General features: G+C 50.0%; 1 protein-coding gene across 1 annotated transcript in view; it reads left to right on the top strand.

The window, feature by feature from the left end:
- NUDCD3 (NudC domain containing 3) overlaps nucleotides 1–8017 on the top strand; it is a 72863-nt gene extending 64846 nt beyond the window's left edge. The window contains exons 5-6 of the mRNA XM_082662118.1: nucleotides 2712–2900; nucleotides 6253–8017. Of these exons, the coding sequence (XP_082518244.1) occupies nucleotides 2712–2900; nucleotides 6253–6363 (300 nt within the window). The 3' untranslated portion in view covers nucleotides 6364–8017. The remainder of the gene's footprint in view (nucleotides 1–2711; nucleotides 2901–6252) is intronic.
- The last annotated feature ends 19205 nt before the right edge of the window (nucleotides 8018–27222 follow it).

The raw sequence follows: 27222 nt of genomic DNA, 5'->3' as shown, positions 1-27222 counted from the left end.
TATGAATGGACCGTGAGGACATCGTGCTGAGTGAAAGAAGCCAGGCACAGGACACATAGCCTGTGGGTCCGTTTTTGGGAAATGTCCAGAACAGGCAAATAAATGGTTTGTTGCCAGGGCTGGGGGAGGGACAGAGTGGGGAGTGACTGCTCATGGGCACGGGTTCTCCTTTTGTGGTGATGAGAGTGTTCTGGAACTAGATAAGAGGTGGTAATAGCTCAGACTCTTGTGAATGCGCTAAGTGCATTGAACTGTTCACCTTAAAATGGCTAATTCTATGTTAATGTGAATTTCACCTTAAATTATTTTTACTGTGGTGCTCGGCTCATCTTGATGTTTACTGGGTCTGCAGAGTGCCCATGCGGACTTGTTCTGTGGACACACGAGGCCCGGGCAGCGAGGCCCACCAGGCTCCTTGTTTTCAGGGTCAGTCCCGTTGAGCCCCCGAGCTGTGTCGGGCCTGGATGTGTGTGTGGACCTGGCTGGGACACCCCGTGTGTGGTTCGTACGCACAGAAGCAGCAGCAGAGCCCTGGGGCGGGGATTGGGCTGACCCCACAGTGCTGTCACGGGCTGCTGGTCCGAGCATGGCTCTGTTCTGCCTGTAGCGCTGGGCGATCCAGGCGAGGCGCTGAATTCCAGGTAGAGGTAATAGTGGGTATTTTACAGAGGTTGTGAGCGCTAACAATACATGTTAGAGAGATCTTGGCCATGATGACGACTAACGAAGATACAAGTAAAATGAGTCTAAAGGGTCTGTTGTCTCTGGAGATTTACAGTCGTCTCTCAGTATCCTCAGGGGATTGGTTCCAGAACCCAGCCCTCCCCCCACCTCTCCCCGCCCCGAAGGATACCAACGTCCAAGGATGCTCTAGTCCCTTACATAAATGGTGTAGTGTTTGCATGTAACCTGCGTACATCCTCCTGTTTACTTCACATCATATACCTAATGCAATGTAAATACTATGTAAACAGTTGCTGAAGTGTGACAAGTTCAAGTCTTGCATTTTGGAACTTTCTGGAAATTTTTTTTTCCAAATATTTTTGATCTGGAGTTGGTTGACTTCAGTGGATGCAGAACCTGTGGATACAGAGGGCCGACTTCCTCAGAAGTCTCTCCTGGAATGGTAAGAGAATATATTTCCCCCGTGGAAGGTTTCTGTGGCACTGGCGCAGTGATCTGCAGCTCTGTAAAGACGGGGCTCAGTGCTCGGCACTGGGGCCTCTGAGGGCCAGGTCAGGTCTGCGCATGCAAACAGGAGAGTGCAGTTGGCCAGAAGCTGGCTAGACAGAGCATCTGAAAACAGAAGCTGCACCCTGAATGTAAACAGTGGCATTGGCAGGGTAGAGGTCATTCATCTGATCAGGTGGGCAGGGGGTGCTCAGAACCCCTGCCATCTCACCCCTGCGTCCACCCAGGACGCCCGCGTCCACCCAGGATGGTCAGAAGTGGGGCGACTTGCTTTTGTAATGTGCTGAGATGCTGACATTCATGCTGTGCTTGTGGTTTCCTGGAGGTTGTCTCCACTGTGTGACCCGCCCTCATCACTGCCCACGCCTCAGCCGCTCTCAGGGCCGAGACTTAGCTCTGCTGTGACGCTGTGGGACCCGGGCTCCGCAGGGGCTCTCCGTGGACTCGGGCAGCAGGGCTGGAGCTGGCAGCACCGCTCCCCGCAGCCCGTGAGCCACGGGGCCGACTCCTTAGGCCCCGTGGGCCTGCGGTGTCTTCACAGATGTCGCCTGTGGGCCAGCTCGCACTCCACTTTGTCAGGATTGCCCGCTGGCCAGTGAGCCTCTCCTCACGGTGCTCCTGTGAGGAAGCGCCGCTCTCACTGCTGGCTCCGTCATCTCTGTGTCACCTCCCTGCCCCTCTGGGCATGAGTGGGGGTTACATCCCGTCTGAGAGTGGACAGAGTGAGGGAGCGTGGGCAGCCCTCCTGTCAGTTCTTGGCCAGTCAGTAAAGAGTTTCCCGATGAGCCGGCCAGTTACCATAGGGAGGAGGTGGCCTGGGCCCTCCCTGTGTGGTCCCTGGGATGCGTGTACTTGGCATCAGCTTCAGGCAAAGCCCTGCTATTCTGCAGTCCCCGTCTCTGAGTTCTTGTGTCCCCCCGACTCCCCCCGTCCCTCACTGGGCTGCACCATGAGGCTGAGTGGCAGGTGAGTCACATGCAGCGGTCGCAGGGCTGGGGAGCCACTCTTGCAGCCGCCTGGCCAGGAAAGAGAATGGGACAAGGCGCCTGGGCGTCTGGCTGGCGGGTAGTCATTGTCAGACCGAGTGCTTGGTCCCCCCAGCAGGCAGGAGCCTGGGTGCTGCACTTGGAGGCGGCAACGGTCAGCAGGAGGGAGAGGGGTGAGCTAGCAGGGCCCGGGCAGGTGGATGTTGACAGAAGCTCCTGTTTGGGCTCCAGCTTCCCTCGGCAGCTCGGGAGACCGTGACGGGGTCTGGGTACCAGCGGATGGGGCAGCTCGGAGTGCTGGGAAACGCCCCACTCTGGTCCGAGTGGGCTGGGCTTCTGGTGACTGAGCAGTGCGGATGCTGATGCCTACGGGGGTCAGTGTCTTCTGAGAGGACCTGGGGGACAAGGACCGCAGGCACCGCCCAGTCATGGTGGTGGAGAGTGGAATACTCAGTGCCCGGGGTCTGGACAGCCCCGCTGGGTCCCCGGTGCCACCTGCCCGACACTGACTGTGTCTCTGCCCTCGTGTGCCAGGTGAGCCTGAACAAGGTGGGCGAGTACTGGTGGAACGCCATCCTGGAGGGGGAGGAGCAAATCGACATCGACCAGATCAACAAGGAGCGCTCCATGGCCACGGTGGACGAGGAGGAGCGCGCCGTCCTGGACAGGCTCGCCTTCGACTACCAGCAGAAGCTGCAGGGCAAGCCGCAGAGCCACGAGCTGGTACGGGCCCTCTGGGGTCGGAGCGGGGGCGGGGCGAGCTGCTGTGGGCTCCTGGCGCGGGCACGCCGGCTTGCTGGCTGCCTGGGACGGGGCGCCCAGCCAGCAGAGCCAAGAGCTGTCTGTCCTCGGGGTCCCGGTGGTATCGCGTGTTGCTAGCTGACACGCTGGGGCCGTGCGGACGGATCCCTCCCCTTAGCCCCTCCAGGACCCTCAGCACAGGAGGGAGAGTCAGGCCCAGCCCTGCCTCGGGGCGGTGCGGGTTTGACCACAAAGGGCCAATGGGAAGAAAGTCCTTCCAAGTCACTTCGAAATGTCAGAGGCGTGAGAAGTGTGCCTGCGGCTGTGGGGGGACGGGAGGAAGTTAGTGACTAAAGAGGAGGCTCGTGCCTGAGCCTGTGGTGGCCACAACGAGGAGGATTAGTTAGATGTGTACCGTCTTCCTTCTGCTTTAATACTCCCAAGAGTGGCTCCCTGCAGAAGTGAGGGTTGCTTTTCTCAGGTTATTTTTAGTTCCCAGTGTCCCACGTGAACAGCGCCGGGAGTTTGAGCCATGGCACCACGGCCCATCTCCAAGGCTGCTCATGTGTCAGACACGAGGCCCGCCCTCCACCCCACCCCCAGTGCCATTCAGATTCTCAGGCGTCCTGTTTTGTCTCCCAGGGGCCTCACTTTGTGGCTCCTGTGAGTGTTCTAGGCCTGGGGCCGTCGAGCGCCCCCGCCCACTGCCCCGTGCCTGTGGTCCTTCCTTTCTGTCTCATTCAGACCTTGCATGCAAACGGCCTGCCTCGCTCTTTCAACGGCCAAGGAGCCATGGAGGGGAGTGCTTAGTGAGTGCTTACTGCACGCAGGTTGGGTCGGGTTGGCTGGGTCATGGTCCCTGTTGCAGCACCCCTGAGAGGGGGGTCGAGGTTTAGAGGTCACAGCACGTGTTCAAGGTCCCACAGCCAGACAGCAGGGCTGGGGTTTGAACCCTGAGCTGGTTCCAGTCTTGTCTGTCACCCCTCCCCGAGTCTCTGAATCGCCTCTTGGTCTGGCTCCCTGACCCACCTGGGCTTTTGGGGCTAGAGGCCAGGGCTACGGTTGACCACTGGATCACAGGCATCTGCTGGTCTTGTCTACGGAAACTGGCCCCTGGCTGTAATCGCTGAGCTCGCAGGGCACAGGACGTGGAGTGCAACCCACCTCTGTGCACGTTTAGGCGGCAGTTTTAGCCAGTTGTGCTGCATTTGCCTGTGGCCACCAGGTGAAAGAGCACTCTGAACGCTGGCCTGACGGGAGGGGACCTTGTGCAGCCGTCGAAAGTGTGGGTGTCGCTGCCCCGAAGTGGGCAGGCACCTGGCTGTGAGACCCAAGTAGGAAGCCGAGTCCCTGTTGATGAGCTCAGGGATGGGGCCGGCCAATCAAGAAGGATCTGAAGAAGAGCCTGGAAGACCCTGCAGTCTAATGGAAAGACCTCTGTGGTTTGAGTCGAAAGGGATTCTGGAAGGGCTTGCCATGTGCCAGGCAGTGTGCTGACCATGAAGGGGCGTGAGTGCCTGGCCGAGTGCAGTGCCCTGTGGAGACCTTCAGCAGACACACAGGAGCCCATGGCTGGTGGTGCAGGCGGCAGGACTCAGGGGTGACCCCTCGCCCAGCTGACCTGCTCCTGGACGGGCAGGGGCCTCCAGCTCGCCGGCCCTTGCTGGAGATGGTAGAGGACTGACACCTCAGGGCCGTGGTGGTAGAGGGGGAGCACCAGCACTGCTGTCTGGGACTCATCTGGGCTTAGCAGACATTCGGGGCCTCCCAGGCTTCCACGTGGACTGTCCTCAGTACACGGGGCCTTGAGGGAAGCGCAGTGTGGGGAGCAGGATCTGGACGGAGAGAAGAGCTTTGGAGGCGCGAGGAGCCAGTAGAGCTGGCGTGGCCTGGCGGTGAGGGAGCTGGGCTTCGCGGTGCTGAAGCCACGGACAGTCTCTGGAGTCCTCGGAGGAAAGCGTCCCCAGGAGAAGAAGGAAATCGGGGCTGGAGAGTCAGCAGGACTGACTGGTGGCTTCAGATGGGGGCTACCGGGAGGAGGGGCGGCTTAAGAAAGCAGGTGGTGGCCATGAGGGGCGTGCGGCAGGACCAGCGCAGGCAGCGGGCCGGGGCCCCATGGAGCTGGAGCGTGAGGGGCCCGTCAGGTGGGTCAGGGCTCACTCAGCAGAGGAGGTGCTCAGGTGAGGGGCACAGAGTGAGTTGAGAGACTGGGAGGAGGGGGCTTCAGAGGGGTAGGTGGGCGAGAGCTAGAGGAAGAGGGATGGGACGGAGGAGGAGGCCTGGCCCAGCAGAGCTGCCAGGAAACCCCGGAGTCAGGCTGGTGGGCGGGGCCGGCCTCTCTGGCCCCTTCTCCACGGGGGGCGGCCTGCGGGCAGCACTGCCCGCTCCTCCAGTGCCCTTCCCAGCGTCCCTGGCGTGTGTCATCTGTACCGAGTTGGGAGTAATATGGATTAATCCCTGAGATGTACTACCCATCTTTGATGTGTTTGCTGCTGCACCACGTAGGTTTCATAACAGGGAAAAGAAGGCCCCCGTCAGGAGGGGAGTCCTGCAGCCTCGCCAGACACCGGGAGTTTTCCCCTCAGCTCAGTCTGTCAGCCTAGAGGCCAGAGGTGGACAGGGCTTTCTGGCCCCGTGGCAGTGAGTCTCTTTGTTTCTCCTGGTCAGAAGGAAGGGGAGATGGTTCCCAGCCTGATGTATTCGCAGGGAAGCACAGAGGGCAGACCCGGGGACCCGCGGGGAAGGAGGGCCTACAGCACCGCGAGGGACCTCCCTCATAGGCGCAGCCTCCTGCCGTGCCCTGGCCCAGGCCACAGTGCTTGGCCTGCTGCTGCCCCTGAAGGCTGGATGGTCCAGGCTGCCCATGTGCTGGGATACGTGATCCAGCAGCTTTGACCTCTGCCCCCCAAGGGCTGCAGGGGTCGGTGACTGGTGGGTCCACAGCCAGACTCCCTGAGGTCTCTCTGAGTCACAGCCTGGGTCATTCCCAGACTATCTGAGGGTGCAGGCCTCGAGGCCACCAGCCTTCTCCCTGGGAGGGGGGAGCAGAGAACCCCTCTTTGCACTTCAGTCAGCCCTGTGGGCTGTAGCCCTCAGGCCATTTGGAGTTCGGATAGGTATTTCTGGTGAGAAGGGACAGCATCTGAGCCAGGAAGATAGCCGGTGCTTCGCTGGGGACAAGATGGGGGTGGAATCTGCATGTGGGAAGCACAGTCTTGCGGAGGGTCTGCTGTCACCCTGGGCAGGTCCTCTTCCGGAGGAAGCAGAGCAGAGTCCTGCTCTAGGACATGCGGGCCTGGTGACTACAGTTAACCTCTCTATTTTCTGTTTGTAGAAAGTCCATGAGATGCTGAAGAAGGGGTGGGATGCTGAAGGCTCCCCCTTCCGAGGCCAGCGATTCGACCCGGCCATGTTCAACATCTCCCCCGGGGCTGTGCAGTTTTAATGACCGGAGTAAAGGAAGCCCTCGCCGGCGGGGACTCGCTCGCCTGGTTCACCCTTGCCATCCTTCTTTTCAAGGGGGAACCCGGCCTCCACTCTGGCCCTGCATCTCCAGACTGTTGTAGAGCAGGGCGGGGGCTGCGTGGCCCGTGCCGGGCGGGTGTTAGAGAGCAGGGGGTGTCCTGGCAGGCGCAGCTCCGGCCCCTCCTGGCCGTTAGCCACCCCCTCCCTCCGCTTGCTGCTCGTGTGCTCTCTGCTTGCTGTTCTCACGCTTGGGGCGGGCGTGGGTGCTGCTCGGCTGTTGAAGCGTGGGCAGGACTGTGCAGCCTGAGGGCCGAGCTCCTGGCCAGTTTGGGGAGAGCGCAGCCTCGACCTTTTGCTGGGTGTGTTCACGTGTGGTCTTGCCCGCCTGCTTGTACGCGTTCACCGCCTGCCTCAGCCTCGTTGAGGAGCTGCGGAAACTGGGGTCCTGCCGCCGGATCTGGACGCTGGAAGAAAGTGTCTTGTGGCCTCAGGTGCAGGCACGGCAGGATCTGTCCCTCTCCTGACCGGGCTGCTCTGCTGCCACCCAGCCTAGCACTTTTCTCTCGGGGGATCCGGTTCTTGTCAAAGTGAGCTGGGCCAGGCACCCTCAGGAGGCCCCGTGGTGTGTCAGCTGCTCGGTGCAGCCCTTGGTCCTTTCCTGGCTGAGGCCAGACTGCACCGCACAGAGCTCGTGGCTCTGCTCCCACCGCTGTCCCAGGACCCAGAGCCTGTGCCCTTCACCAGGACTGTGGGGCTGCCCTTCCGGGCAGTGACCTTGCAGGTCTCTGCACCCTGGAACCTGCCCTCGTGAGCTCTGTTCTCTGGTCTGGGGGAGGAAGGAGCCCTGTCTGGGGGGCGTTCTTTCTGGAGCCTTCCCCCTTTAACTGCAGAGGTGGGAGCTGCTTCATCACAGTCTGTGGGGGCAGGTTTCTGGCTCACAGCGCCCTGTAGACACATCCCTGGGTCCCTGGGAAGCGTTTGCTTGCTCTCATGCCACCACAGGAGGCGTGGACACCAGGTGGCTGGGGGAAGCGCCACCATGGGAGCACAGGGCCCTGCTGTTTGCACTTGTCACCGAGGCTGGTCACGGAGCTGCTGGAGGCCCCTCTGTAGCGCCCTCAGGATTTGCACACCTGTCCCACATAGCGAAAGGTCTCACTGGCACGTGTCTGTGAGAGAACCATTCTCAACACGCCCCTGTCTCCTCCTCCCCTCCGCCGCCCCCGTGGGGTCTTCTGCTGCGACCGGCAGGGCTGTGGTGCCTGCGCCTCAGCTGTTTGGGAGACTTTGGGAGCTGTGGACTCGGTGGCCAGTTGTCTTCCTTTTGCCCGATTTGATTTCCAGTGTTGGTTTCTCCCCACCCCGCCCGCTGTAACAGCAGCTCGCAGGCATCTGGGAGTGCGGGGCTTCAGGGGAGGGAGTGCTCGTTCGCCCTCGCCGTGTCGTGGGAGACCTCTGCCCCTCGCTGCCGGCCTGGGCCCTGGAGCCTGTGCACTCTGCCCATTTTCTCTCTTCAAACCTGGCAGCAGCAGTTTGGCCACTGAGCTCCGTCAGCTGAGGTCCAAGGAAGTGGGGTACACACCTGCAAAATCACCCTGTCTCCGGTGTTGGTTTGCAATAAATCTGTATTTAAGCACTTGTGGGTCTGTGTGTGACGATCGTTGCCAAGACAGTTCTCATGGTGTGGTCATTACCCGAATTCCAGCCCTGAGGCCCGCGTGCACAGCAAACGCCAAAATGGGAAATCCCTAAATGTCTCCCAGAGGTGTTTCTCATCCAGCCTGCATCCTGGCAAGGCTCCACACAGCTTTCAGAAATCTAACAAGCTTTTGGCCAGGAGAAAAGATCGTAGCTCTAGAGCTTGCGTGCATTTCCAAACAGGAGTCGGAAGGCTGCAGCCCGAGGGTCCTCAGTGCCCCATTTACCTGCACGGGTCCCGGAACGCTGGGCTCACGGGTCTGCCTGCACCCGCTCCGGACATAACAGGTGTGTGACACATCCCCTTCCTCAGTCACATGGCAGCCTCTCCAGAGCCCCCCCGCCCGTTCCCCCATTCCAGGGGCCATGCTCAGTGGGCAGGACCTGGTGAGCATTTCTTGATAAGCATTTCTTGAATGAGTGAAGAATGTGCAAAGGGCTCAGCAGTGGAATTACCAAGCGAACTGCAAACTCCCAGGGCAGGAAAAATCTGCCAGGAGGGAGAGGCACCACCTCTCAACAGTTTGCCTCCAAAGTGTGCGGGAGGGAGAAGAGTCAGGAGTAGTCTATGTGCCAGTGTGTCCAGGAGGTGGCAGCTGCCTTACAAAGACCTGACCACCCAGAACACAGTCTGGGGAACAGACCCAAACCCCCCCTCCGTTCTGCTCCCCAGACGGCCAGCTGGCAGCAGGCTCAGCCCAGGTTGGACGACTTGTTTCCGTGAATAAAGAATGGTGTGTGGACTCGCAATCGTCAGTCCTCGGTAAGCGCTCTCTCCCTCTTCATCAGAGGGCAGGCTCCAGAGCAGAGCTCCTGCCCTCGACAGTGGCACACACGTGGCACTGGTCCCCCCTGGTCTGGGAGTCGGGTGGTTGCAGCCTGGCCGCTGCTGGGCATACCTTTCCTGGACACCAGGTTGGCACGCTCTCTCTCAGCTCCCTGATGCCCCCGTGGGCGTGGTTAGGAATCCCGAGGCCCCTCCTTCAGGTCCCTGTCACAACTTCAGGGGCAAGGAAAAATTCATATATTCTGTAGTCTCAGACTCAGCTCACCCCCCAGCCAGTCCACACGAGCATGGTTTTATCTGGTCTATTCTGTCTTACGTCCTTGGTTTTATTCTTTACAACTGAAGGTTGGGTCACCGGCTTCCCTTCAGAGGGAAGAAAGGACCGTCGGGTGCCAGCTGGGGGTCCTAGATCCTCCCCTTTTAACCCGGAGCCCTCAGCTGGACGCCACTCTGCTGTCCTAGCCCCACTCTGCAGGCTCGGGCACCTGCTGCTGCTGGCGTGGGGAGGGCGGGGCTGGGGTCACGCACTGCAGCCCACCCTGGGAGAATCTGGGGACTGACTCGGACTTGGTGGTGCGGAGAGGGGCCAGCCTGGTAGAACAAGCGTCACGCCAGCTGTGGACAGAGAGACAGTGGGCCTGACGTGGCCATCCTCCTGCAGGGCAGGCCCGAGCCTGTCCCCTGGAGATGGAGGCCGTCGCGAGAGAGGTGCCTGGACCCGAGAGTGAGTCAGGGCTTCTCCAGGGAGCTCGAGCCAGGCCTTCTACCACCTCTGTCCTGGTTCCTCCTGGGAGGGATCCTAGGCTTTTTGGCCAGCGCTGGATGGGGCATTAGGGACATTTTGGTTCAAACCCCCACTGTGCAGTGGTCACAGAGGAAGTGTCACCCCCGAGGCGTGAGCTGGGCCCACGCTCCTGCCCACATTCCCAGCGTCACCCCGGAGATGGCCTGGCCATGGCTGATGCTCTGCAGGTGGATGATGGAAGGAGGGGGAAGGCCCCCAGCATTCGCCTACTGAAACCCTATCAGCCCAGACGTTGCAGAGGAGGACCCTGAGGGGTGGCTAACTCTGGACGGGACCACCGGAGGTCACGGTGAAGCAATGGCGCCGCAGGGGTTTGGGGGAGGTCCCTCCTGCAAGGATGGGGAGCCTGCTCCTTGAGGGGCCGCGTAATTGGGAAGCTGCCCAGGTTATAACCTTGCAGGGACTGGGGTTAGGAGCATCGTGTTACGGTTGGGGTTAGAGCAGTGTCCCCTGGTGGGCCTGGACTTGGGAAGATCGCTGAGCTGCAGCACGGGAAGTCAGAGGCCCCAAAGATGGTGTGCCTGGCCCACACAGCGTCTCACAGGGGGTTTGGGGTTAACAAGAGGCCAGGGAAGGGCTGCAGAGCGGGGGCTTCAGGTGGGGAAGCTGCCAGCAGCCTCAGTGACCACCTGTCAGGGCTGGGCCGGTGCAGAGGGCACAGGGGCAGGAGACCACGGGCCAGGGTGCAGGGTGCCGGCAGAGGGTGGAGGATAGCAAAGGGAAGTGGAAGCAGGGGCAGGAAGGAGGGGAGAGGACGTGCCCTGCTGGGCCCCGTACATCCTGTGTGTCCTCAAGGTGAACAGCCCCATCGGTGTCTGGGAGGGCAAAGCATCAAGGCGGGCCACCCCTAGTCTCCCAGGTGCAAGGTTTGTGCCAACTCCTTGGGGGAGCCCTTAGCCCTTGGTCAAGGGGGAGGCAGGCGGTGTTTCTGGAGCATTTCGTCGCAGTGTGTTGGACTGGACAGCATCAGGACATCCTGGGTGCCCCCTCGAACTGTGGATCAGCGCCTCCTAGCGCCAGTCACAAGATGGCGCACCCTGTGTTTATGCTGGATGGAGACAGCATGGCCTCTGGAACCCCCGACTTCCTGGCTTAGTGACCCATATAAAGCACAGAGATCTGGGGCGGGCAGGCCAGGTGGAGCCCACAGCACGCCCACATACCCCAGGGCCTGGGGCCAGGGATGGGGGAGTGGGCATCCAAGGAGTCCAGGTCTTGAAGGCCAGGGTCATGCCTTGGATTTCACCCCAAATTCCTGAGGATTCGAGCAGGGAGAAGCTTCTGGTGTGTGCTGAAGAAGAGCAGGCTTGGGGAAGGGGAGTGGGGTGGGGGTGGGTGGCGGCCAGGCCCCTTAGAGCCCCCATCAGCTTCTGTGTCCTATCTGCCTCCCTTCCTCCCTCCTTTACTACCCCCCCTCCCAGTCCTCCCTCCTTATTTCCCCGCCTGACCCAGCTGGTCCCAGCTCACCTCGCATGGTCCCAGGATCCTGGCCCACAACCTGCTCCACTAGGAAACTTGAAACCCTGTGCTGGCAGAAGGTGCAGGCCGGGCCCAGGTGTGCAGGGTGACAGGTCCTGAAAAGGCACCTGTTGACCCCTCCAGGGGCGTCGTAACCCCATGGATCCCCCTAGCCTTCCCCCTCTCACCCCCACCTCCATGGCTGGAGGTGCACCTGTGAGTCTCCCCAACCTTGCCTCAGGCTGGAGGCCACCACTGGGAGGTGGAGGGTGCCTGGCTCCTCGTGCCTCAGTTTCCTCAGCTGCAGAATGACCCATGCTTGCGAAGGGCCTTTGGTGCCTGCAGCCCCTCTGGGGTACCATCCCATGGCAGGTCAGCAGTGGGGCAGGGGAGGAGCACCGCCTGCCAACCCTGGCCTCCTAGAGCCGGGCCTCCCGCCCACCCTGCACCTGCAGATCCTCCCGCTTCTCCTGGCCTTGGCTGGCCCCTCACGATTGCCTTCAGAGACCCTGACAGAGGTCACCACCCTGCCCTCCTTCAAGGAGCCCCAGCCCTGGGGGGACAGTCCCTGGCCAGGCCCCCTCGGCTCCCCTCTTAACTCTTCCATTTTTCTCCCCACCCCTCGCCACTCTGCTCCTCTCCCCGCCTTCCTCCATCCCACTCCCCCATCTCCAATTTTCTCTCCTCTCTCCCCTCTGCTTTCATCTCCCCTGTTCCCGTCCCTCTTTCCCTCCTCCCTCTGTTCTCCTCCCCACTTCCTCAGGCCTCCCTTCCTCTCCTGACCTCAAGGTGGGAAGGTGACCTGGTCGCCAGGGCAGTCAGGAGGTCCACATCCTTTAACATGTTTATTGTGGTAAATATGCATAACACAAAATTTACCATCTTAACGATTTTGAAGCGGCATTAAGTGCATTCACCTTGGTGTGCAATCATCACCACCGTCCGTGTCCAGAACTTTTTCATCTTCCCAAAGTGAAACTTCATACCCGTTAAAATATTTTTAAAGGACTTCCCTGGTGTTCTAGTGGTTAAGACTCCGTGCTTCCACTGCAGGGGGCGCGGGTTCAGTCCCTGGTTGGGGAACTAAGATCCTGGATGCTAAGATCCCCGATGCTGCATGGCGTGGCCAAAAAAAAAAAATTTTTTTTTTAACTCATTGCTGGTATTGGAAATGAGATTTTACAGAAGTCTCAGTTTCCAGGCTCTCCTGAAAGCTTGGGAGCCCAGGCAGATGGGATCCGGGCGATGGCTGTAGCAGGTGGGCAGTCAGATACTGCAACCCCAGCACTCTGCACTGCCCACCACGGACTCCCTCTGCATCCAGACATTGGAAGTGGGGGGCAGAAGAGTTTGTGTCAGAGTGCTGTAATGATGGAAGGACTTGACCAGCAATTGCAGGTCGAGGGGACCGTGGGCCAAGGAATGCAGGTGGGGTCTGTGAGCTGGAAAAGGCAAGGAAGAGGATTCTCTCCCAGAGCCTCCACAAGGACACAGCCCTGCCAACATTGATTCTCGCCCCACGAGACCCATCTGGGGCTTCTGACTCCCAGGACTCTGAGAAAGTAACTGTGTTTTTTTAAGCTACTGAATTTGTGGTAATTTGTTAAAGCAGCAGTAGGAAATTAATACAGGCACTGCCAATATTTTGTACTTTAACCAGTTTAATAGGTGGGTGCTGGTATCTTGTGATGTAATTCGCATTTTTCCACTGGCTAACTATGGTAGACATCTTTTCGTGTGCCTTTTGCCATCTCTATATCTTTGGTGAAATGTCTGTCAAGTGTGTTGCTCATTTCCTAATTGGATTGATTGTTTTAATGTTAAGGTTTAAATTTTTAAAATGTATTCTAGGTAAAAGTCCTTTGTTTGATACGTGATTTGCAAATATTTTCTCCCAGTCTGTGATTAATCTTTTTATCCTTTTAGCATAGACTTCCCAAGAGCAAAAGTTTTTAATGTTGATGAGGTTCAATTTATTAAAAAATTTTTTATGAATCATGCTTTTGGTATCAAGTCTAAAAAATCTTAATGTAGTCCTAGATCTCAAGGATTTTCTATTTTTTTCTAGAAGTTTTATAGTTTATGTTTTACATTTAAGTCCATGATCCATTTTGAGTTAGTTTTTGTATGCAGTGTGAGGTGTAGGCTGAGATTCTTATTTTTACCCCCTGGTGGCTCCAGCACCATTTCTTGAAAGGGCTATCATTCCTCCACTGAATTGCTTTTGCTCCTTCATCAAAAATTAATTGGACATATTTCAGTGGATCTATTCTGGGTTCTCAGTTCTATTCCATTGAGTTATGTGTCTACCCCCCCGTCAATACCACACTGTCTTGAGTGCTGTAGCTATATGGTCAGCTTTGACATTGTGAATCTTTTTCTCTTTTATACTTGTTTTGGTTATTCTAGGATCTTTCTCTTTTCATACAAATTTTAGAATAAGCCTGTCTAGACTACAAAAAATCTCATTCGGATTTTGGTAAGAATTGCACTAAACCTGTAAATCAATTTAAGAAGAATTGACATCTTTAAATCTTCCAATCCATGAATGTGGTATGTCTCTCCAAGTATTTACATCGTTGATCTCTCCATCAGCATTTTGTAATTTTCTTCATATAGATTCTGCATGTGTTTTATTAGATTTGTACCTAAGTATTTTTTTAACATCTTTATTTTAGAGTATAATTGCTTTACAGTGCTGTGTTCGTTTCTGCTGTATAACAAAGTGAATCAGCTATATGTATACATATATCCCCATATCCCCTCCCTCCTGCGTCTCCCTCCCACCCTCCCTATCCCACCTCTCTAGGTGGTCACAAAGCACCGAGCTGATCTCCCAGTGCTATGCAGCTGCTTCCCACTAGCTATTTTACATTTGGTAGTGTATATATGTCAATGACATAGGTACTTAAACACTTTGTATTCTTTGGGTCCATTGTAAATGGTATTGCATCTTTTATTTTCCTTTCCTCTTATTCATTTTCAGTATATAGAAATGAAATTGGCTTTTTTTTTTTAACATCTTTACTGGAGTATAATTGCTTTACAATGTTGTGTTAGTTTCTGCTGTATAGCAAAGTGAATCAGCTATATGTATACATATATCCCCATATTCCCTCCCTCTTGTGTCTCCCTCCCACCCTCCCTATCCCACCCCCTCTAGGTGGTCACAAAGCACTGAGCTGATCTCCCTGTGCTATGCGGCTGCTTCCCACTAGCTATCTGTTTTACATTCGGTAGTGTATATATTCCATGCCACTCTCTCACTTCATCCCAGCTTACTCTTCCCCCTCCCTGTGTCCTCAAGTCCATTCTCTATGTCTACGTCTTTATTCCTGTCCTGCTCCTAGGTTCTTCAGAACCTTTTTTTTTTTTTTTAGATTCCATATATATGTGTTAGCATACGGTATTTGTTTTTCTCTACAACTCAATTTCTTTAATGGTTATGGGACTATTCAGGTTATTATTTCATCTTGTCTGAGTTTTGGTAGTTTGTAATTTTTGAGAAATTGGTCCATTTCTTCTAAGTTGTCAAATTTATGTGTATAAAAGTGTTCATAGCATCCTCTCATGATCCTTTTAATGGTTGTAGGATCTGTTGTGATATCCTCTGTTTCATTTTCAATATTGGTAATGTGTGTCTTTTCTCTTTTTATCTTGTCAATCTTAGTAGAGTTTTATTAATTTTATTGATTTTTTTTTAAGAATCAGCTTTTTACTTCATTTATTTTCTCTGTAGTCTTTGTGTTTTTTATTTTGTTTATTTCTGCCCTTATCCTTTGTATTTTCTTCCCCTTCCTTTGGGTTTATTTTTCTCTTCTTTTTACTGGTTTCTTGAGGTAGGAGCTTAGGTAATTAATTTGCAGTTTTTCCTCTTTCCCAATGTACGCATAATGCTATAAATTTCCCTCTCAGCACTGCTTTAGCTGCATCCAACAACTGTTTTTTAAATTCACTTTTCTATCTCTTACTTTTCTTTGAGACTTACTCTTTCAGATATGTTGTTAAATTTCCAAGCAAGTTTTGTAGAGTTTCCTACAAACTCTTGTCTTTCTACTGATTTCTACTTTAAATCCATTATTGTCAGAGGACATACTCTGTGTGATTCAATTCCTTTAAGTTTGTTAAAGTTTGTTTTATGACCCAGGATATGGTCTATCTTGGTGGGTGTCAGTGGGCACTTGAAAAGAATGTGTATTCTGCTGTTGTTGGGTGTAGAGTGTGTTCTGTAAGTATTAATTCCTGTTGGTTGATGGTGTTGTTCACTTCTTATATCCTTGTCCGTTTGGTAGTTTTATCAATTGCTGAGAGTCCTCCACTTTTTTTTTTTTTTTCCAGCTGTGCCATGTGGCTTGTGGGATCCTAGTTCCCCGACCAGGGATTGAATGTGTGCCCTTGGCAGTGAAAGTGTAGAGTCCTAACCACTGGACTGCCAGGAAATTCCCTGAGAGTCCCCAACTTTAATTCTGGATTTTTCAATTTCTCCTTTCAGCTCTACCAGTTTTGCTTCATGCATTTTGAAGCTCTGTTGTTTGATACATACACACTTAAGATTGCTATACCTATTTGGTAGATCTTTTTATCATTAGGTAAAGTCCATCTCTGTCCCTAGTAATTTTCTATGCTCTGAATACTGTTTTATCTCAACTTAATATAGCCACTCCTGCTATATTAATATAAATCATAAAAATAATAAAAAGTATATGTTTTGATTAATGTTTACATGGTATACTTTTCCCATCCATTTATTTTCATTCTATTTTGAACTGAGTTCCTTGTAGACAGAATGTAGTTGGGGCATGTTTTTTTTTATCCATTCTACCAATCTCTGTCTCTTAATTGGTGTAGCTAGACCATATATAGTTAATTATTGGTATGTTAGGCTTTTATTTGTTATTTAAATTTTCTGTTTTTTCCCTTTGTTTCTCATTCCTCTGTTTCTTTTTCCTTGGCTTTCTTTGGATCTCTTGAACCTTTTTAAATAATTCCACTCTGATTTATTTGTAACATTTTTTAGTATATTGCCTTGCATACTTTTATTTAGTGATTGCACTAGGTATTTCCATATACATATATAACTGATCACAGTCCATTGGTGTTGACATTTTATCACTTTGAGTTGAGTGTAGACACTTTTGTTAATGTCTCTTTATCCTTCCAAATTTTAAAATACAACTGTCTTCAGTATTTCCTCTACGTTGAGGAACCACATTAGATGGTATTAGGATTTTTGCTTTAGCCATAAAATGTGATTAAAGAAATTCATGAAGTGAAGTAGTCTATTGTGTTCATCTTTATTTACTTTTTGGCCACACCACGTGGCTTGTAGGATCTTAGTTCCCTGACCAGGGATCTAACCTGGCCCCTGGCAGTGGAAGCACAGAGTCCTAACCAGTGGACCACCAGGGAATTCCCTGTTTATCTTTATATTTGTCCTTCCATTGTTCTTTTCTTGAAGAAGTTTCCAGCCTTCTTTTGTTATTATTTTCTATTTGGAGAGCTTCCTTTAGCCATTCTTTAAAGATAAGTCTGATAGCAACAAATTCTCTTAGTTTTTCTTCATCTAGGAATATCTTTATTTCCCCTGCCTTCCTAAAGGATAATTTCACTGGATTTTGCAATTGACTATTCTTTTCTTTCTGCACTTGAAAAATGTTGTGCCACTCACCTCTGACCACCAGGGTTTCAGGTGAGAAATCTGCTATCATTTGAATGGTATTCCTCTATTATAAATATATTGTTTCTGTCTGGCTATTATTAAGATTTTCTTCTTTGCTTTTAGCTTTCAGAAGTTTAATCATGATGTGTCTTGGTGTGGGTCTCTTTAGGTTTTTCCTATTTAGGGTTTTCTCAGCTTCTTGAATCTGTACATTTATGTCTTTTGTAAGAATTGGGATTTTTTAAAAGACCTTATTTAATTACTTTTTCACTCCCTCATTCTTTCTCCCTGCCTTCTGAGATGATATGAATGATATGATATGAATGTTGGATCTTGTGTCGTTGTCCCATAGATCTGTGAGGCTCTGTTCATTTTATTTTTCAGTCTGTTTTCCTCCTGTTGTTCAGAATGAGTAAATTCTATTGATCTTTCTTCAAGTTTACTGATTCTATATCCTCTGTCATCTCCAGTCTACTAGAGAGTTCATCCAGCAAAGTTTTTAATTTGGTTAGTATATTTTTCAGTTCTATCATTTTTTTGTTTTTTAATAAGTTTATTTATTTTATTTGTTTATTTCTGCTTCGTTGCCACGTGTGGGCTTTCTCTAGTTGCGGTGAATGGGGGCTACTCTTCATTGCAGTGCATGGGCTTCTCATTGTGGTGGCTTCTCTTGCTGCAGAGCATGGGCTCTAGGTGCGCGTCCTTCAGTATTTGTGGCGCCTGGGCTCAGGAGTTGTGGCACGTGGGCTCTAGAGCGCAGGCTCAGTAGTTGTGGTGCATGGGCTTAGTTGCTCCGCGACATGTGGGATCTTCCTGGACCAGGGCTCGAACCCGTGTCCCCTGCATTAGCAGGCGGATTCTTAACCACTCCACCACCAGGGAAGTCACCTATACTTTTTACGTTATAGAAAATATTTATTTTTAAAACATTTATTTTATTTAAATTAAAAAAAATTTCTCCAACCCCTAACCCCACCTCTGGCAACCAACAATCTGTTCTCTGTATCTATGAGCTTTTTTTTTTTTTTAAAAAACTTTCCACTTATAAGAGACATTATATGGTATTTGTCTTCCTCTGTCTGACTTATTTCACTTAGCATAATGCCCTTGAGGTCCATCCATGTTGTCACAAATGGCAAGATGTCATTCGTTTTTATGGCTGAATAAAACTGTATGTGTATGGCTGTATGTGTATACCACAATTTCTTTATCCATTCATCCAGCAGTGGGTATTTAGGTTGTTTCCATGTCTTGGCTACTGTAAATAATGCTGCAATGAATATGAGGGAACATATATCTTTTTGAGTTAATGTTTTCATTTTCTTTGGATAAATACCTAGAAGTGGAATTGCTGGATCGTATGGTACTTCTATTTTTAATTTTTTGAGAAGTTTTCATACTGTTTTCAATAGTAGCTGTACCAATTTACATTCCTACCAACAGTGCACAGGAGTTCCCCTTTCTCCACCTTCTTGCCAACACTTGTGTTTCTCCTCTTTTTGATAGTAGCCTTTCTAACGGGTGTGAGGTGATAGCTCATTATGGTTTTGATATACATTTCCCTGCTGATTAGTGATGTTGAGCACCTTTTCATGTACCTATTGGCCATCTGTATGTCTTCTTTGAAAAATGTCTATTCAGATCTGCCCATTTTTAAATTGAATTTTTAAATTTTTATTGTTTATTTATTTTTTATTGCTGTTGAGTTGTATGAGTTCTATATGTATTTTGGTTATTAACGCCTTATCAGACATTTGACTAGCAGATATTTTCTGCCATTCAGTAGGTTGCCGTTTCATTTTGTTGATGGCTTCCTTTGCTTTGCAGAAGCTTTTTAGTTTGATGTAGTCCTGGTTCCAGTTCAAGACTGTGACTTAGGAAGATCCTAAACTACCCTCCTCCCACAGAAATGCTGACTCTACAACTATATATGGAACAATTTCCCCTTAGAGAAACCTAAGGGCTGGCTGAGTGATAACTGTACTCAGCAAATGAGAAGAAAACCACATCGAAGTGGATAGGAGCGGCTGGGAAGGAATTCAAAACCTGGAGCTTCTCTCTGATGAGAGGTGCCCACATCAGGCATCCCAACTTTTAAGACATGCACTTGAAAGACGAGCCCCTAAAACATTTAACTTTGAAGACCAATGGGACTCACACCCCTAGACCCACAAGACTGTAACGATATGAGTGGAGACTCTTATAAAGGGCTGGTGCACTTGGACCCACACACTCTAGGGCCCAGCTCACAGGCAGCCGATCACACCCAGACTTAGAGTGAAGAAGGCTCATCTGCTTATATTAAAGCACTGGCCTGCGAGGCAGGCATCTAATTTAACACACACCTCTAAGAGCCTGCTAGAACACGTTCTGGGGATGGAGACTGGTGGTGCTTTGTGCTTTCCCTTTGCCATGCTCCAGAGCACCAGTATCTCCTGGAAGGGAACTTCTACACACATCTGATTTTTGTGGCTGCTGCCGAGGGGATGCCTCTTGATCACCTGGCTCTGGAGGTCAGAAGAGCTTGCATTCCTCGTCCCATAGGACTGTAATAACTGGCATCACCCAGAAAGGAGCTCATACCCTTGTCTGGTGCCCTGATTTTTGTGACTGCTTCCAGGGGACACATCTATTGATACATTGCCTGGCCTTGGTGGCCAGTGGGGCGTACACTCGTGGGTCTCACAGGACTGTAAGCAATGGAGAAAGAGTTCTTAAACAGCCATCCTCAGGTACGGCAAGAAGTAACAGACCCAGGAGCTTTGTCTTTCTATGAAGAAGGCCTGTTGGCTAATCATCATGACTGAGGCCTGAGGGGCAGGCTTCTAATTAGGTATGCATTTAGGGGCTAATTATAATCTTTTCTAGAGATCTCGGAGGGTGGATGTTATCTTTCTGCTTATCCTCTGCCATGCTACAGAGTGCCATGTCTTCTGGAGGGTATCTTTACCTGCATTGGTGCTCTGTTATTTTTGTGTGGTGCCCATTTTTTGGTGGCGGCCACCCAGGAAACACCCCTTGATCACCTGGTTCTGAGGACCAGGAGGGCTTGCATTCCTGAGTTGCACAGCACTGTGGCAATTGGAGAGATGGTTCTTGGCAGGCTGCCACCCCCGGGGCACAGTGGACTGAGGCATACCCTCCAGTCTTTCTGTGAAGAAGCCTTCTTTGCTTATCTTAGAGCATCAGCTTGAGGGACAGACTTCAGGTTTGGCCCACAGTTAGTGGCTTATAGAGCCACTCTCAAGGCGTGTAGGCTGTTGACACCATCTTGGCACTCTCCACCTGCCTTGCTCCAGCTCACTGGTATCACCAAGAAAAGAGCTATGCTCATCAGGAGGCCTGATTTTTGTAACTGTGGCCCAGGGGATAACTCCAGATCACCTGGCTCTGGTGGCTAGCAGGGCTTATGCTTACAGTTCCACAGGACTGTGTGTATTTGCATACTTTAAAAGCTGCTGCCTGAAGGTCGGACTTCCAGTCAGCATGAGCATGAATCTAGGTACTGAGATCCTCTTCTTTGGGACATTGACAGGTCTTGGCACATTCTTAACTACTGGGAGCTATTAAAAATAGAATAGGCTGTTTGGACAAGTACAAAATTTGAGGGAAAATCAAGAGTTGGGGCAGGGTTGAACAAGTTTTATCTTCTAGACAAGGTTACTCCTTCAAGACTGGGAGAGGTGGTGGTTTCATCTACTGGATAGAAAGCTACACAAAGTCAAGCAAAATGAAGAAACAGAGGAATAGTTTCCAAATGAAAGAACAAAATAAAAACCCCAGAAAAAAACTTTAGTGAAATAATTAAATGATATTTAATTATTTACCTGATAAATAATTTTCCTGGTTCAAAGTAATTGTCATAAAGATGCTCACTGAACTAGAGAGAAGAATGGATAGACACAGTGAGAACTTCAACAAAGGGATGGAAAATATAAGGAAGTACCAAATAGAAGTAACAGAGCTGAAGAATACAATAACTGAACTGAAAAATACACCAGAGGGTTCAACAGCAGACTAGATGAAGCAGAAAAAATAATCCGTCAACTTGAGGACAGGGCAGTGGAACTCACCCAATTACAGCAGGAAAAAGGAAAAAGAATGAAAAGAGTGAAGGTAGCTTGAGGGAATTATGGGATAACACCAAATGGACTAACATTTGCATTATAGGAGTCCCAGAAGGTGAAGAGAGAGAGAAAGGGGCAGAAATCTTATTGGAAGAAATGATGAAAACTTTCCTAACTTGGGTAAGGAAACAAATATCTGGAGCCAGGAAGCCAAAGACTACCAAAAGAGAGGAATCCAAAGAGACCCACACCAAGCACACTATAATTAAAGTGTCAAAAGTTAAAGACGAGAGAATTTTAAAAGCAGCAAGAGAAAAACAACTTGTTGCATACAAGGGAACCCCCATAAAACCATCATCAGATTTTTTTTTTTTAGCATACACTTTGCAGGCCAGAAGGGAGTGGCATGATATATTCAAAGTGATGAAAGAAAAAAAACACTTCCAACCAGGAATACTGTACCCAGCAAAGTTACCATTCAGAATTGAAGGAGAGATAAAAGAGTTTTATGGACAAGCAAAGCTAAAGGGATTCATCACCACTAAACTACCCTTACAAGAAATGTTAAAGAACCTTCTTTAAGCTGAAAGAAAGGCTGCTAAGTAGTAACAAGGGCACATACGAAAGTATAAATCTTATTTGTAAAGGTAAATATACAGTAAAGGTAGTGGTTTGATTACTTATAAAGCTAGTATGATGATTAAAAGACAAAAGTGGTAATAATGAGTATAGTAATTAGCTAAGGGATACATAAGATAAATATATGTAAAATGTGACATCAAAACCATTAAGCAGTGGGTGGAGAGGAGTAAAAATGTTGAGTTTTAGAATGGGCTCAAACATAAGTTGTTATCAACTTAAAATAGACTGTTACAGTTACAAGTTGTTATATGTAAGCCTCATATAACCAGAAAGCAAAAACCTACAGTAAATATACAAAAGATAAAGAGAGAGGAATATAAGCATACCACAAAAGAAATCAAGTCACAGAGGAAGAGAAAGAAGAAGAAGGAGGAAAAGAAGAGGAAGGAGAAGAAAGGAAGAGAGAGGAACTGTAAAAATAACCAGAAAACAACTAACAAACTGGCAGTAAGCATATTCCTATCAATAATTACCCTAAATGTAAGTGGGCTAAATTCTTCAATCAAAAGATTTAGAGTGGGGCTTCCCTGGTGGCGCAGTGGTTGAGAGTCCGCCTGCCGATGCAGGGGATACGGGTTCGTGCCCCGGTCCGGGAAGATCCCACATGCCGCGGAGCGGCTGGGCCCGTGAGCCATGGCCACTGGGCCTGCACGTCCAGAGCCCGTGCTCCGCAAGGGGGGAGGCCACGGCAGTGAGGGGCCCGCGTACTGCAAAAAAAAAAAAAAAAAAAGATTTAGAGTGGCTGAATGGATTAAAAAAACAAGACCCATCTATAGGCTACCTACAAGAGACTCACTTTAAATGTAAGGACACACAGACTGAAAGTGAAGAGATGAAAAAAGATATCCCATGCAAATGGAAACCAAAGGAAAGCTGGAATAGCTATACTTATATCAGACAAAACAGACAATAAAAGACTGTAATGAGAGATAAAGAAGGGTGTTACATAATGATAAAGGGGTCAGTCCAACAAGGGACTATAACATTTATGTATGCACTGAATGTGGAAGCACCTAAATATGTAAAGTAAATATTAACAGGCCTAAAGGGGGGAATAGACAGCAACACAATAGTTGTAGGGGACTTTAATACCCCACTTACATCCAGACAGAAAATCAATAAAGAAACATTGGGCTCAAACAACATGTTAGAGCAGATGGACTTAACAGATATTTATAGAACAATCCATCCAAAAGCAACAGAATACACATTCTTCTTAGGTGCACATGGAACATTTTACAAGATAGCTTGTATGTTAGACTGCAAAGCAAGACTTAATAGATTTAAGAGAATTGAAATCATATAAGCATCTTTTCTGACCACAATGGTATGAAACTAGAAATTAATTACACGAAGAAAACTGGAAAAGTCATAAATACGTGGAGATTAAACAACATGCTACTGAACAACCAATGGGTTGAAGAAGAAATCAAAAAATACCTTGAGACAAATGGAAACAAAAATGTAACATACCAAAATTGATGGGATGCCGTAAAAACAGTTCTAAGAGGGAAGTGTTTTTTTTAAAATACATTTAATTAAACAAATATTTATTAAGCACCTACTTTGTGCCAGGCACTGTGTTATGCACCCTCACTGCATGCTGTCCACACAGCATGGTAATCTCAGAAATTAAAAGCAAGAAAAGGAAAGTTGTCAGAACCCTACAAACTGGGGGCGGGTGGAAGCAGGCAGAGTGCATATAGGCGATTCCCGTGCCAGAAAACACACCCACCAGAAACTTGTTTTCTTTCTCGGGACAAGTTTCTGCTAAGTGGTTGTTTTAAAGCATGTCTGTATATACTGAGAGGGAAGTTGCTGTCACCACACCCCCATACGCTGAGGCTTGATGGACATTCGAATACTATGAATGCTACTCAAAAACAGGAGGTGGAAAGGGTATTTATATTTGGATTAGAAAATACTCTTTCAGTTCATATGGTTGCAACAGCCCTTAAGAAAGATATAAACATCCCTGCCCTGACTGCATAAACGTTTAAGGTAGACCTAGTTCTGGATTCCTGAGTCAGAATTGTCCAGTTGTCTGCAAACTTGCCAGAGAAGGCCAGAGAAGCGAGGGGAGATTTCTGTTCTGGAGAGGAGAGAGTGGACGGCATCCCTGGTTTGGAAACACGCCAACCTGCACCTGCATTTACAGAAGCAACGCGAATGGGAGGACATCCTAGTGCTACTCTGTCTCACGCACACACTGGGGACTCAGAAATGGTCCTAGTGGTTGGCGCCCAGCATGGAGAGGCCCCTGCGGAAGTTGTGCAGGTCGTCAGTCTTCCCATCCAGCACCTCCAAGAAGCTCTTCAGCTCCACCTTCAGGTGGCGCTGTCGGTACTTACTCTTCTCAATGTCCGTCTTCAGAGAACACACGTTGTCTTCTAGGTTCTGACTGTCTGCTGCCTCTAGTTTCTCAGCGATGTATTCACACTCTGACCTGAGTTGTGGAATGATTTCACTTTGTTTTTGGAGGTCTTTCAACTTCGTCTCCTTTTCTCAGAGTTCTGATTCCAGCTCCTCAACTCTTCTCTTCAACTGGATAGTCTTCTCGTTCTCTCTGTTTATCTCACTGCATTGCTCTTCCAGCTCATCAAATCTTGTTCCAGAGCTGGTCGTTCTCATCGTGGCAGAGGGAGAACTGCCTCTTCCACTGCTCCACGCTGGCTGCTGAGTCCTGTAGTGCCGTGGTCAGCTGGGTGTTGCTAGGAGGGAAGTTTATAGCAATAGATGTCTATCTCAAGAAACAAAAAAAAGTCTCAAACAACCTAACTTTATACCTCAAGGAACAAGAAAAACAAGAACAAAGTTGAAAGTTTGTAGAAGGAAGGAAATAACAAAGATTAGAGTAGAAGTAAGTGAAATAGAGACTAAAGAGGCAATAGAAAAGATCGATGAAACTAAGATCTGGTTCTTTGAAAAGATAAAATTGACAAACCTTTAGCTAGACTTACCAAGATAAGCAGAATACATAAAATAAATAAATAAAATCAGAAATGAAAGAGGAATGAACAATTATACACCAAAAAATTGGACAACCTAGAAAAAATGGATAAATTCCTAGCAACGTACAACCTACCAAGACTTACTCATGATGAAATAGAAAATTTTAACAGACTGATTACTAGTAAGGAGATTGAATCCATAATCAAAAATCTCCTAACAAACAAAAGTCCAGAACCAGATGGCTTCACTGGTGAATTCTACCAAACATTCAAAGAAGAATTGATACCAGTCCTCTTCAAACTCTTCCAAAAAACAGAAGAGGATCGAACTCTCCCAAACTCATCTTATGAGGCTAGCAATATCCTGATACCAGAACCAGCTAGGGATGCCACAAGAAAAGAAAATTCCAGGCCAATATCCTTGATGAACATAGATGCAAAAATTCTTAACAAAATATTAACAAATTGAATTCAACAATCCATTAAAATGATCATATACCATGGTCCAGTGGGGTTTATTCCAGGGATGCAAAGGTGGTTCAACATCTGCAAATCAGTCAATGTAATACATTAACAAAAGGAAGGATAAAAACCATATGATCATCTCAATAGATTCAGAAAAAGCATTTAACAAGATTCAACATCCATTTCTGATAAAAACTCAACAACTGTAGGTACAATTTTTACTTTGTAGAAAATATTTTTCTTTATAGAGAAATTTTTTATAAAAAAACATAAAACTTCTTTGCTGAGACTTTCCATTTCTTCATGTTTTTCAAGAAAGTTTGTAATTGCTTATTGAAGCATTTTTATGATGGCTGCTCTAAAATTCTTGCCCCATACTTCCAACTGCCAGTTGAGCTTGGCATTGCCCTCGGTTGCCTTTTCTCATTCAAATTGTGGTTTTCCTTGTTCTTGGTACGACGAAGGATTTTCAACTGTATCCTGGATATTTTGGTTGTTATGTTATGAGTCTTAATCTTATTTAACTCCTCTATTTTTGCAGGAAGTCACCCTTTTCAGGTTTAATGTATACTTTCAGGCCTACTTTTATGGGTTAGGGTTCCAAGGTTTAGTTTTTGGAGTTCTTGCATGGCAGCGAGGTCGGCGTGCTTCCACTGGGCCTGGGGCTCCGCATGGCACTGGCTGGAGGTGGAGAGACTCAGGGCTCCATGACGCTTTCTCCCTTAGGTGTCTGGTGGGGGAGCCCACAGCACCAGCTCTGTTGGGCCTCCCCTCTCCCATCCTTGGGCCCGAGGGCAGCCTTTCCTGTTGTCTGCCTGTTTTGTCGATGCCTAGTGGCGATTCAGGTTGCAGGCCCCTGCGCCAGCCCTGATGTGGGAGATAAAAAGCAATGCTGGGACATACAACATGTTCTCAAGTCCCGTGGCCCCAGGCTGCCTGACGACTTCTTTCCAGCTTTCAGGATCCTTTAATGAGTGTCTGCTGGATTATGTCCAGGGAGGAGGAACTGGAAAAGGGAGTCCACGCCATCCATCCTGTTCTGGAACTGGAAGTCCATTTCCAGGAGGTTTTCCCATCACAATATTTTCTCTCTAAAACAAGGAGCCATGATGGCTCCTAGATGACAGCTTGGCAGATGGCAACCCACACAAATGGCACTGGGGCTTGAGGCTGCCGGAAGGTTCCCAACATTGTGAGGGGAGGAGAGAAGGCAGGCAGAGAGGAGCTGGGAGAGGGGTGCGAGGAAGTGGTCCAGAGCATCGTGCAGCTACCCAGCCTGCTGTGACCCCGGCCCAACAGACACCCCCCCACCCCCGCGTCTGCTGGGGCATGAAGCACAGCACAGTGTGGAAAGTGCAAATGATCTGGGATGGGGGGACAGAGGGATGAGGAAAAGGAAGAGGGAGACAGTGAGTGAGGACAGGAAGACAGGCTGCTTAGGGAGCCTCAGCGTCCATCCAGCGTCTCCTCACGGACCTGGGGGCTGACATTGCTCGCGGGAGGCTCTCGCGATCCCCGTCCCCACCCCCCGGGCTCAGGGACCCCTGCAAGCAAGAAGGGAAGGCAGAGCCGGGCCTGGGGCCAGGAGGAGCGTGTGGGGACGTGGGGTCCCCAGGTGGCGCAGGAGGAGGCCACTTTTCTCAGCCGTTCCAGTCCCAGAGATAAAAATACCAGTTTGCAAAATCAGCTGCTAATCTTGTTGCTAGGTAGAGTTCAACCCCAGAATTGCCATTTTGTGCTAAGTTTGGCTGAACAGCTCTTCCTGGGAATTAGACTCAGACACAGGCCCAGGGCTTAGAGGGGGCACAAGGAGACGGGTGCTTTGCTCATAGCCTTGCGAGGGGACAGACCAACAGACAGGGTGTGTGTCATACCCAGACTGTGGAGGGACAGTGGCCCCGTGGAGGAGTCCCCACTCCACGGGGAGCCTGTGTGGAGGCAGCACACGGGGCTGGGGGCTCCCAACGGGGAGGGGCTGGGGGCAGGGGATACTGCAGTGAGCACCCTTGGGCACCTTGGGGGCGGGGTTCCTGAGGTGCAGCCTAGAACCCAGCCCCTCCAGCTGAGGACCCGGGGACCGGAAGCCCTAGGGGACTGTGAGCCCTGGAGGGGCAGGGGAGAGGGTTAGGAGCCAGGTGGAGGGGATGAGGCTGAGGTGCTCTGCACAGAAAGGCCTGGAAGATACATGGCCACAGCAAAAGGAGGCATCTTAATGACTGTAATTAAAATGCCAAGGCGGGTCTGCAGCGGCCAGGTGGTTGCTGAATCCTGCTGAAGAGCTGCAAGTGCCTGAGACCAGGGGCCGCA

The sequence above is a fragment of the Grampus griseus genome (genome assembly GCF_964374135.1).
Source record: "Grampus griseus genome assembly, chromosome: 9".
Classification (NCBI taxonomy): domain Eukaryota; kingdom Metazoa; phylum Chordata; class Mammalia; order Artiodactyla; family Delphinidae; genus Grampus; species Grampus griseus.
Note: the sequence above shows the minus strand (reverse complement) of the source record. Positions and strands in the feature narration are given on the sequence as shown.